We start from the raw sequence: 13,180 nt of genomic DNA, 5'->3' as shown, positions 1-13,180 counted from the left end.
AATTTATCTCCTCAGTCAAGAGCGGGTGGGGGGGGGGCACATTTTTCTCTCTCACACGTGGGTACGCAGACCTGCCTCTTATGATGACTTCAGAATCCTTGTGGCCTTCCATCAACGTTGGCCCTCCCTGAGAATTATATTACTTCATAGATCCGAAACGAGTCGACTCTGTTATGTGGAGAAACGCCACGTGTAGTGTAAACGGGTGACGGTTGATCTATTCATTCTATTTCTATGTATCAGAGTTCAACGATACAGTTAGGCTAAAAAAAAAAGAGATCACAGTAGCCTTTATGGTCGTTGTCACGTCCTGACCTAAGTTCCTTTTTTGATGTCTCTGTTTTATTTTGGTCAGGGCGTGAGTTGGGGTGGGCATTCTATGTGTTCGTTCTATGTTTTGTATTTCTATGTGTTTGGGCCTGGTGTGGTTCCCGATCAGAGGCAGCTGTCGATCGTTGCCTCTGATTGAGAAGCATACTTAGGTAGCCTGTTTTCCCACTATGGTTTGTGGGTAGTTGTTTTCTGTGTCTGTGTTTTACCATACAGAACTGTTTCGGTTTTCGTTTATTTCTCTTGTTCTTTTGTTTTCTGTGTTCAGTTATGTTATAGTCACTTACCAACGCTGCGCATTGGTCCGATATTTCATACTCCTCGTCAGAGGAAGAAGAAAATCATTACAGACAAATAGGCTTCTGTTTACCACCATATCAATTTACTATAGACTGTAGCCTTTACAGAGGAACCGTACCAGTCTGAGAGAATGCTTTCTGATCCTGTAATGGGGAGACTAGAATTCTATGGTTGAATTCTATACTCACTAAGTGGCTCTAGATGAGAGCGTCTGTTAATTGACCCAACGTATGTGTTGTGCTACTGTGTGTGTGAGAAGCGAATTCACCTGGGGAGGAGGGGACGTACATGATAACTCAGATCAAACACAAAATATTACCTTCTGTGTCAGAGGAAGGAAGCAGGTTCAGGAGACCAGCAGGAGGAGACACACACACGCACGCACGCACACACACACACACACACACACACACACACACACACTCTAACCTAAATAATATTAAACCCAGACATTTCCTAAATAATACCTATTGAATCAGAGGAAGGAAAGGGACTGGTTCAGAGGCTCAGCAGGAGGACACACACACTTACACACACACACTCAAACACACACACACACTGACACACACACACACACTGACACACACACACACACTCAAACACACACACACACACACACACACACTCAAACACACACACACACACACACACACACACACACACACACACACACACACACACACACACACACACACACTCAAACACACACACACACACACACACACACACTTACACACACACATGCACATACACTTACACGCACACACACACTGACACACACTTACACACACATACAAACGCACACGCACGCACGCACACACACACACACACACAAATACACACACTTAAACACACACACACACACACACACACACACACACACACACTGAGGCTGGGGTCATGTGTCAGTACATGGACCCTGCTTTCATAAGTCCATTGTCTTACGTAGGGAAACGATGACCCTCAACATGTAACAACAAACATTCTCCCATGGCTCAACTACACTGAACAGAATATAAAGGCAACACGTAAAGTGTTGTTTCCATGGAGCTGAAATGTGCTGGGGACAATAAAAGGCCACTCTAAAATGTGCGGTTTTGTCACACAACACAATGCCATAAGTTTTGATGGAGTGTGCAATTGGCATGCTGACTGCAGGAATGTTCACCCGAGCTTTTGCCAGAGAATTTAATGCTAATTTCTCTACCATAAGCCACCTCCAACATTGTTTTAGAGAATTTGGCAGTGCATCCAACCGGCCTCACAACCGCAGACCCACGTGTATGGCGTCGTGTGGGCGAGCGGTTTGCTGATGTCAACGTTGTGAACAGAGTGCCTCGTGGTGGTGGGGTTATGGTATGGGCAGACATAAGCTACAGACAACGAATACAATTGCATTTTATCGATGGCAAATTTTGATTGCACAAAAATACTGTGATGATCCTGAGGCCCATTGTGAGGCAATTTATATTTTTGAACGGTTATATGTGATACCAGATACCAGAACCAAACCCAAACTGGGTTTCTGGTCACACCAGATACAGACTGGGTTTCTGATCCACACCCCTAACTTTATTTAGGTATCGGTGATGAACAGTTGAATATCTGTATTCCCAGTCATGTGAAATCCATAGATTAGGACCTAATGAATTCCATTTAAATGGACTGATTTGTTCATATGAAATGCAACTCAGTATAATGTGTGTTCAGCCTACTCTCTGTGCCAGGATTCAATCCCATCAGCTGTGGATACACCTTATAGCAGCCTTGACATGTTAAAGGATCATTTCTGATTGAGTCGACATGTTTACTGGAAATGCGGTCTCCGCGTACGCGGAATCATTGCCTTTTAAAAAGGTACATAGCTGACAAAACACGATCAGATTGAGTCCCGGCTTCTAATAATTTGACATATTTCTCTCTTACTAAATATATCAGTGACGATATTGTCACGGCCGTCGAAAGAAGTGGACCAAAGTGCAGCGTGGTGAGCGTACGTTTTCCTTTATTTAAAATGGCAAAACAAGAAACAACCGTGAAGCTTACAGGGCTATAGTGCCACTAACAAAAGTCAACTACCCACAAACACAGGTGGGAAAAAGGGCTGCCTAAGTATGATTCCCAATCCGAGACAACAATAGACAGCTGTCCCTGATTGAGAACCAACCTTACCCGGCCAAAACATAGAAATATAAATCATAGAAATAAAGAACATAGAATGCCCACCCCGCATCACACCCTGACCTAACCAAATAGAGAAATAAAACGGCTCTCTAAGGTCAGGGCGTGACAGATATGTTCTATTTTTTAACTTCAAACACTAGATTTACTAAAAGTTACTAAATGCAGAGAAGAATGGGAGAAACTCCCCAAATACAGGTGTGCCAAGCTTGTAGCGTCATACCCAAGAAGACTCAAGACTGTTAATCGCTGCCAAAGGTGGCGCTTCAACAAAGTACTGAGTAAAGGGTCTGAATACTTATGCAAATGTGATATTTCCGTTTTTTTTATTTCGAATACATTTGCAAACATTTCCAAAAACCTGTTTTTTTGTCATTATGGGATGTATGTAGATTTTAGAATAAGACTGTAACGTAAAACAACATGATATTGCTAATATAATAATACAATCATATCTGTTAACTTGTAATATAAATAGTATATAAATAACATTGGTCTCTCTGTTAACTTGTAATATAAATAGTATATACATAACATTGGTCTCTCTGTTAACTTGTAATATAAATAGTATATAAATAACATTGGTCTCTCTGTTAACTTGTAATATAAATAGTATATACATAACATTGGTCTCTCTGTTAACTTGTAATATAAATAGTATATAAATAACATTGGTCTCTCTGTTAACTTGTAATATAAATAGTATATAAATAACATTGGTCTCTCTGTTAACCTGTAATATAAATAGTATATACATAACATTGGTCTCTCTGTTAACTTGTAATATAAATAGTATATAAATAACATTGGTCTCTCTGTTAACTTGTAATATAAATAGTATATAAATAACATTGGTCTCTCTGTTAACCTGTAATATAAATAGTATATACATAACATTGGTCTCTCTGTTAACTTGTAATATAAATAGTATATAAATAACATTGGTCTCTCTGTTAACCTGTAATATAAATAGTATATAAATAACATTGGTCTCTCTGTTAACCTGTAATATACATAATATTGATCTACCTGTTAAAATGCGTAATATTTATATATATGCAGATGATCCTGTTAAAATGCGTAATATTTATATATATGCAGATGATCCTGTTATGTGTGCCGTTGGCCCAACTGTAGACCAGGTGTTGTTAGAGCTGAAATCTGACTTTGTTACCTTACAAAAAGCCCCAGGTTGGTTTAAAACTGGTACATAATTTGGGCAAGACTACATTTATGTTGTTTTCTAAATTCTTGGAATAAAGGTTTCAGATAGACTACATATTAGTTAATTTAATGGTTCTCCCATCAATTGTGTTCCTGCCTATCAATATCTGGGCGTTTGGATTGTCAAGGATTTCATGTTTAAATAACGTACTGATGAGCTAGTTAAAAAGATAAGAATTCAAATGGGCTTCTTTTTTTAATTCAAAATAGATCTTGCTTCTCCCTGAACAGCAGGAAGCAGATTGTACAGTTAACTTTCCTGACAGTTCTTGACTGGTCACACCATATACCAGAACTCAGCTGCCACTACTCTTAAACCTTTGGATGCTGTTTACCACAGCACCCTTCACTTTATCACAGTTGTAATACTCATCACTACATCCTGTATCTAAAGGTTGGCTGGTCCTCAGGTTTAATACTCATCACTACATCCTGTATCTAAAGGTTGGCTGGTCCTCAGGTTTAATACTCATCACTACATCCTGTATCTAAAGGTTGGCTGGTCCTCAGGTTTAATACTCATCACTATATCCTGTATCTAAAGGTTGGCTGGTCCTCAGGTTTAATACTCATCCCTACATCCTGTATCTAAAGGTTGGCTGGTCCTCAGGTTTAATACTCATCACTATATCCTGTATCTAAAGGTTGGCTGGTCCTCATTAAAGTCCCGTAGATCACTTCACTATTCTCTTTTTGTTTACAGAGTTCTACTACACAAGTACACAACTTACCTAACTACGTTGTTGAAGTATAAAACACGAGTTACCAACCACATTCACAGGGTTGGTTTAAATGTTGGAGGTTCCTTGGGTCTGCGCCAAATTAGGTAAATCCGCTTTTAGTTTTAATGCGCCTGCTGGAACAATTTGCAGAACTCATTATGATTGGATGTTCTGGTGCAGCTCAGGCAGCTTAGCGTGTTTATTATGAAGGACCACGTAGCTGAGGAATCTAACAGTTTTTACTGTTGTGTTTTGTATTGATTGATGTTTTATCTTACATTGTAATTGGTGTTGAATTGCTGTGATCGGGGCACCTTTCAGAAAGAGACCCTGGTCTCAATGGGGGTTTAACTTGCGTAAATAAAGAATGAAACATAAGAATAAATTCCCTTTTTAGTGCACTACGTTTGACCAGGGCCCATTGGCATTATATTCCCTATATAGTGCACTACGTTTGACCAGGGCCAAATGGCATTATATTCCCTATATAGTACACTACTTTTGACCAGGGCCCATTGGCATTATATTCCCTATATAGTGCACTACTGTTGACCAGGGCCCATTGGCATTATATTCCCTATATAGTGAGAGGGGGATGGTACAGAAAGAGGGGTACTCACTGGATTTACTGTTTACTTCCACTAGATGTCAGCAGTCTTTAGAAATTGTTTCAGGCTTGTATTCTGAAAAATAAGTAAGAGTAAGACCACTCTGAATTAGTGGACCCTGCAGTGTCACAGAGCTTTTTCCTGCGAGCGACTGAGAGCACGCCTTTCATGTTTTCCTTTTATATTGATGAAGCTTTTGTCCGGTTGAAATATTATTGATTATTATGACTAAAAACAACCTGAGGATTGATTATAAACATCGTTTGACATGTTTCCACAAACTTTACTGATACTTTTCGGATTTTTCGTCTGCCTGTTTTGACTGCCTTTAAGCCTGTGGATTACTGAACAAAACGAGCCAATAAAACAGAGGTTTTTGGATATAAAGAGGGACTTTAACAAACAAAACAAGCATTTATTGAGTAAATGGGAGTCTTGTGAGTGCAACCATATGAAGATCATCAAATGTAAGTGATTAATTTTATCGCTATTTCTGACTTTTGTAACTCCACTACTTGGCTGGTAACTGGTTGTAATGATTTGTCTGCTGGGCGCTGTTCTCAGATCCAACCGCTGTGTGGTATGCTTTCGCCGTAAAGCCTTTTTGAAATCTGACACAGCGGTTGGATTAACAAGAAGTTAATCTTTAAGCCGATGTATAACATTGGTAGGTTTATGAATTTTTATAATGAGTATTTCTGTTTTTGAATTTGGCGCTCTGCAATTTCACTGGATGTTGGCCAGGTGGGACGCCAGCTTCCCACAGACCCCAGAGAGGTTAAAATCACATGACATAATTTCACAAATAGCTTCATCTTTACTCATTCATTTTATACAACAATTAGATGCAAGTCTTACAACTGAGACTCTTGTATGAACAGAGTTATGGTAATGTGGCTGTATTGTCTCTCATGAGTTTCACAAAATTGTACAAAACGGACCAGTTCGTAGCTAGCGACTTCACAGACCGTTTACACATTCTCCAGAACATGAATATTGTTCAGTTCTCAAGTTCTGTGATGTGGAAGAAGTTCCTTTGTTTTCTCTATGAAAACTCACTCTCTCTTATACTCTGGCCATGAGGACAGAACTCCTCTAGGAATTTATGACTTAACAGAGCCTGTTGGTAGGGGGTGAGAGAGAGGGGGATGGTGCAGAAGGAGGGGGACGGTACTCGAAATCCCCAAAGAGAGCAACATACAGCAGTTGCTTGTATGTTCCATTAACGTTATTTGGCTACTAAAATTTTGAACTTGCCAGTATGTTAGCTATATCCTATCTAACTAACTACCCAATGTTTATTGACTTCATTCTTAGCTTAGCTAAGTATTGACATCCATCTTAGCTTAGCTAAGTGTTATAGTCGTTGAGCGTTCTCAACGGACATGGTTAATGAAGTCGTAAGATGTCTAGCTAGTCATTTGTTATGCTAACAAGCTAGCATGAAGTCGTAAGATGTCTAGCTAGTCATTTGTTATGCTAACAAGCTAGCATGAAGTCGTAAGATGTCTAGCTAGTCATTTGTTATGCTAACAAGCTAGCATGAAGTCGTAAGATGTCTAGCTAGTCATTTGTTATGCTAACAAGCTAGCATGAAGTCGTAAGATGTCTAGCTCGTCATTTGTTATGCTAACAAGCTAGCAAAAAGTTGCATGACAACTGCATCAACTTCCGGCAGACAGGTGAAGCTCAACTGAATGGATACCGTTCGTTTACAGTATACTAAAATAAATTAATAGTATACAGCATGTAGTATATACTCATTAAGTATGTAGTATATAGTATGTTAGTATGGGTATTCGAATACAAGTTTGTGTGAGAGGTGAACATCCCCTGATATACCCCATTATATACTCCTTACCTTGAGCAACATTACCTGATATACCCCATTATATACTCCCTACCTACAACATCACCTGATATACCCCATTATATACTCCCTACCTACAGCAAGATCACATCACCTGATATACCCCATTATACACTCTCTACCTACAGCAAGATCACCTGATATACCCAGACCAGATACCCAATTTGAGGGTATCAAATATTGTTCTGTTATGATGTTATGAATGTGATATTGTCCTCTGTAGGTTAGTTGGTAGGTGCTTGCAACACCGGCATAGTAGGTAGTATTTCCAGGACCACCCATAAAATGTATGTACACACAACTGTAAGTCGTTGGTTAGAGCCTGTAAGGTCTACTACACCTGTTGTATTCAGCATTTCACTGTAAGGTCTACTACACCTGTTGTATTCAGCATTTCACTGTAAGGTCTACTACACCTGTTGTATTCAGCATTTCACTGTGAGGTCTACTACACCTGTTGTATTCAGCATTTCACTGTAAGGTCTACTACACCTGTTGTATTCAGCATTTCACTGTAAGGTCTACTACACCTGTTGTATTCAGCATTTCACTGTGAGGTCTACTACACCTGTTGTATTCAGCATTTCACTGTGAGGTCTACTACACCTGTTGTATTCAGCATTTCACTGTGAGGTCTACTACACCTGTTGTATTCAGCATTTCACTGTAAGGTCTACTACACCTGTTGTATTCAGCATTTCACTGTAAGGTCTACTACACCTGTTGTATTCAGCATTTCACTGTGAGGTCTACTACACCTGTTGTATTCAGCATTTCACTGTAAGGTCTACTACACCTGTTGTATTCAGCATTTCACTGTAAGGTCTACTACACCTGTTGTATTCAGCATTTCACTGTGAGGTCTACTACACCTGTTGTATTCAGCATTTCACTGTAAGGTCTACTACACCTGTTGTATTCAGCATTTCACTGTAAGGTCTACTACACCTGTTGTATTCAGCATTTCACTGTGAGGTCTACTACACCTGTTGTATTCAGCATTTCACTGTGAGGTCTACTACACCTGTTGTATTCAGCATTTCACTGTGAGGTCTACTACACCTGTTGTATTCAGCATTTCAGTGTAAGGTCTACTACACCTGTTGTATTCAGCATTTCACTGTGAGGTCTACTACACCTGTTGTATTCAGCATTTCACTGTAAGGTCTACTACACCTGTTGTATTCAGCATTTCACTGTGAGGTCTACTACACCTGTTGTATTCAGCATTTCAGTGTAAGGTCTACTACACCTGTTGTATTCAGCATTTCACTGTAAGGTCTACTACACCTGTTGTATTCAGCATTTCACTGTGAGGTCTACTACACCTGTTGTATTCAGCATTTCACTGTAAGGTCTACTACGCCTGTTGTATTCAGCATTTCACTGTGAGGTCTACTACACCTGTTGTATTCAGCATTTCACTGTGAGGTCTACTACACCTGTTGTATTCAGCATTTCACTGTGAGGTCTACTACACCTGTTGTATTCAGCATTTCACTGGTCTACTACACCTGTTGTATTCAGCATTTCACTGTGAGGTCTACTACACCTGTTGTATTCAGCATTTCACTGTGAGGTCTACTACACCTGTTGTATTCAGCATTTCACTGTAAGGTCTACTACACCTGTTGTATTCAGCATTTCAGTGTAAGGTCTACTACACCTGTTGTATTCAGCATTTCACTGTGAGGTCTACTACACCTGTTGTATTCAGCATTTCACTGTGAGGTCTACTACACCTGTTGTATTCAGAATTTCACTGTGAGGTCTACTACACCTGTTGTATTCAGCATTTCACTGTAAGGTCTACTACACCTGTTGTATTCAGCATTTCACTGTAAGGTCTACTACACCTATTGTATTCAGCATTTCACTGTGAGGTCTACTACACCTGTTGTATTCAGCATTTCACTGTGAGGTCTACTACACCTGTTGTATTCAGCATTTCACTGTAAGGTCTACTACACCTGTTGTATTCAGCATTTCACTGTGAGGTCTACTACGCCTGTTGTATTCGGCGCACGTGACAAATAAACTTTGATTTGATATAGAAGCGTCAGCTAAATAACATATATTCTTATTATATTAGAATTATTATCATATAGAGGTTTTGAAAAATAATCAACTGCCAACCGTTCTCTTGGAGAGTATCTGCTGGGGCATCAGATATGTTGTCCAGCTCAGCCCCAGCAGATACTCTCCAAGAGAACGGTTGGCAGTATCTGCTGGGGCATCAGATCTGTTGTCCAGCTCAGCCCCAGCAGATACTCTCCAAGAGAACGGTTGGCAGTATCTGCTGGGGCATCAGATCTGTTGTCCAGCTCAGCCCCAGCAGATACTCGCCAAGAGAACGGTTGGCAGTATCTGCTGGGGCATCAGATCTGTTGTCCAGCTCAGCACTAACAGACGTTTGTTTCCTGTCTCTACAGCGGTCTGATGAAACCAGGGCTGAACGCTATCATGGGGGCCACAGGAAGCGGGAAGTCATCGTAAGTGACATTTTCAGCTGACTCTGACAAACCTGTGACTCTCATTGAACGTTGTGAGCTAACATTAGGACGAATGGTTGTGTTGGGGTTGTTTAAAAAAAAGTTGTATTGTACTATAGTTGTGTAAAGGTTGTGGTTGTACTGTGTTGTAGTTGTGTAAAGGTTGGGGTTGTGTTGTAGTTGTGTAACGGTTGGGGTTGTGTTGTAGTTGTGTAAAGGTTGGGGTTGTATTATAGTTGTGTAAAGGCTGGGGTTGTGTTGTAGTTGTGTAACGGTTGGGGTTGTGTTGTAGTTGTGTAAAGGTTGGGGTTGTGTTATAGTTGTGTACAGGTTGGGGTTGTGTTGTATTATAGTTGTGTAAAGGTTGGGGTTGTATTATAGTTGTGTAAAGGTTGGGGTTGTATTGTAGTTGTGTAAAGGTTGTGGTTGTGTTCTATTATAGTTGTGTAAAGGTTGGGGTTGTGTTGTAGTTGTGTAAAGGTTGTATTATAGATAGTTGTGTAAAGGTTGTGGTTGTGTAAAAGTTGGGCTTGTGTTATAGTTGTGTAAAGGTTGGGGTTGTATTATAGTTGTGTAAAAGGTCGGGGTTGTATTACAGTTGTGTTAAGGTTGTATCTGTGTTGTATTATAGTTGTGTAAAGGTTGGGGTTGTATTATAGTTGTGTAAAGGTTGGGGTTGTGTTGTATTATAGTTGTGTAAAGGTTGGGGTTGTATTATAGTTATGTAAAGGTTGTGGTTGTATTATAGTTGTGTAAAGGTTGTGGTTGTATTATAGTTGTGTAAAGGTTGGGGTTGTGTTGTAGTTGTGTAAAGGTTGGGGTTGTGTTGTAGTTGTGTATTGGTTGGGGTTGTATTATAGTTGTGTAAAGGTTGTGGTTGTGTTATAGTTGTGTAAAAGTTGGGGTTGTGTTATAGTTGTGTAAAGGTTGGGGTTGTATTATAGTTGTGTAAAGGTTGTGGTTGTGTTATAGTTGTGTAAAGGTTGTGGTTGTGTTATAGTTGTGTAAAGGTTGTGGATGTGTTGTAGTTGTGTAAAGGTTGGGGTTGTATTGTAGTTGTGTAAAGGTTGTGGTTGTGTTGTATTATAGTTGTGTAAAGGTTGTGGTTGTGTTGTAGTTGTGTAAAGATTGTATTATAGATAGTTGTGTAAAGGTTGTGGTTGTGTAAAAGTTGGGGTTGTGTTATAGTTGTGTAAAGGTTGGGGTTGTATTATGGTTGTGTAAAGGTTGGGGTTGTATTATAGTTGTGTAAAGGTTGTAGCTGTGTTGTATTATAGTTGTGTAAAGGTTGGGTTTGTATTATAGTTGTGTAAAGGTTGGGGTTGTGATGTATTATAGTTGTGTAAAGGTTGGGGTTGTGTAAAGGTTGGGGTTGTATTATAGTTGTGTAAAGGTTGTGGTTGTATTATAGTTGTGTAAAGGTTGGGGTTGTGTTGTAGTTGTGTAAAGGTTGGGGTTGTGTTGTAGTTGTGTATTGGTTGGGGTTGTATTATAGTTGTGTAAATGTTGTGGTTGTGTTATAGTTGTGTAAAAGTTGGGGTTGTGTTATAGTTGTGTAAAGGTTGGGGTTGTATTATAGTTGTGTAAAGGTTGTGGTTGTGTTATAGTTGTGTAAAGGTTGTGGTTGTGTTATAGTTGTGTAAAGGTTGTGGATGTGTTGTAGTTGTGTAAAGGTTGGGGTTGTATTGTAGTTGTGTAAAGGTTGTGGTTGTGTTGTATTATAGTTGTGTAAAGGTTGTGGTTGTGTTGTAGTTGTGTAAAGATTGTATTATAGATAGTTGTGTAAAGGTTGTGGTTGTGTAAAAGTTGGGGTTGTGTTATAGTTGTGTAAAGGTTGGGGTTGTATTATGGTTGTGTAAAGGTTGGGGTTGTATTATAGTTGTGTAAAGGTTGTAGCTGTGTTGTATTATAGTTGTGTAAAGGTTGTGGTTGTGTTATAGTTGTGTAAAGGTTGTGGATGTGTTGTGTGTAGGTTTCTGGATGTGCTGGCAGCCAGGAAGGACCCAGCAGGTCTGGCTGGAGAGGTGTTGATAGACGGAGCTCCTCAACCTCCCAACTTCAAATGTCTCTCAGGATACGTGGTCCAGGTGGGGGACTGGACACACACACATACACGCACGCACGCACGCACACACACACACACACACACACACACACACACACACACACCAGTGACCAGACTACAGTCACAAGTGTCAATGTGTGTGCTTTGGGAATACCCCACGTACGCCCCGCGTACAAACACATGAAAATAATTTTTCAACCAGGCAGGTGAGACACAAAAGCCAGAAATAACGATATAATAAATGCATTTGAAGATCTTCTTCTTTTTGCAATCCCAAATGTCTCAGTGACACAAAGAATGGTTGTTTTGTTTGATAAATTCCTTCTTTATATCCCCAAAATGTTCATTTATTTGGCGCGTTTGATTCAGAAATACACCGGTCCCAACATGACTACAAAGTATCTAATAGGTTACCTGTAAACTTGGTCCAAACATTTCAAACAACATTCATAATCCAACCTCAGCTATCCTAAAATGTAAATAATCGATCAAATTTAAGACAATAATAATCTGTTTCCAATACCAAAGAAAAATAACACGGAGCACGCTCCTGTTCACGCGCACCAAAATAGTAGGGACCTTCAGAGTGACACATGGAATGAATAGCACTACTTCTTCATTTCTCAAAAGGAAAAACATTGACCAATTTCTAAAGACTGGTGACATCTAGTGGAAGCCATAGGAACTGAAAACAGGTTCCAAATAGATAGGGTTTCCCTAGCTGCTGTGATGGCACACTGTTGTACTTCACCCAGTAGATATGGGAGTTTAACAAAAATCGGGGTGGTTTTTCGAATTCTTTGTTGGTCTGTGTAATCTGAGGGAATATGTGTCTCTAATATGGTCATACATTGGGCAGGAGGTTAGGAAGTGCAGCTCAGTTTCCACTTCATTTTGTGGGCAGTGGGAACATAGCCTGTCTTCTCTTGAGAGCCAGGTCTGCCTACGGTGGCCTTTCTCAATAGCAAGGCTATGCTCACTGAGTCTGTACATAGTCAAAGCTTTCCTTAGGTTTGGGTCAGTCACAGTGGTCAGGTATTCTGCCACTGTGTACTCTCTGTTTAGGGCTAAATAGTTTTCGAGTTTGCTGTTTTTTTTGTTAATGTTTTACAACGTGTCAAGTAATTATCTTTTTGTTTTCTCATGATTTGATTGGGTCTAATTGTGCTGCTGTCCTGGGGCTCGGTGGGGTGTGTTTGTGTTTGTGAACAGAGCCCCAGGACCAGCTTGCTTAGGGGACTCTTCTCCAGGTTCATCTCTCTGTAGGTGATGGCTTTGTTATGGAAGGTTTGGGAATCGCTTCCTTTTAGGTGGTTGTAGAATTTAATGGCTCTTTTCTGGATTTTGATAATTAGTGGGTATCGGCCTAATTCTGCTCTGCATGCATT

At 39.9% G+C, this 13,180-nt stretch overlaps 1 protein-coding gene across 3 annotated transcripts in view; it reads left to right on the top strand.

Moving 5' to 3' along the window:
- The window catches only part of LOC110532888 (broad substrate specificity ATP-binding cassette transporter ABCG2), a 35,591-nt gene that overhangs the window by 10,150 nt on the left and 12,261 nt on the right, over positions 1-13,180 (top strand). For all 3 annotated transcript variants that reach the window (XM_036987068.1, XM_036987067.1, XM_036987066.1), the window contains 2 exons: positions 9,668-9,727; positions 11,700-11,814. In XM_036987068.1, the coding sequence (XP_036842963.1) occupies positions 9,668-9,727; positions 11,700-11,814 (175 nt within the window). The remainder of the gene's footprint in view (positions 1-9,667; positions 9,728-11,699; positions 11,815-13,180) is intronic.

This window comes from Oncorhynchus mykiss, chromosome 9, assembly GCF_013265735.2.
Source record: "Oncorhynchus mykiss isolate Arlee chromosome 9, USDA_OmykA_1.1, whole genome shotgun sequence".
Lineage (NCBI taxonomy): Eukaryota > Metazoa > Chordata > Actinopteri > Salmoniformes > Salmonidae > Oncorhynchus > Oncorhynchus mykiss.
This window is presented reverse-complemented; position numbering and strand designations above follow the sequence as displayed.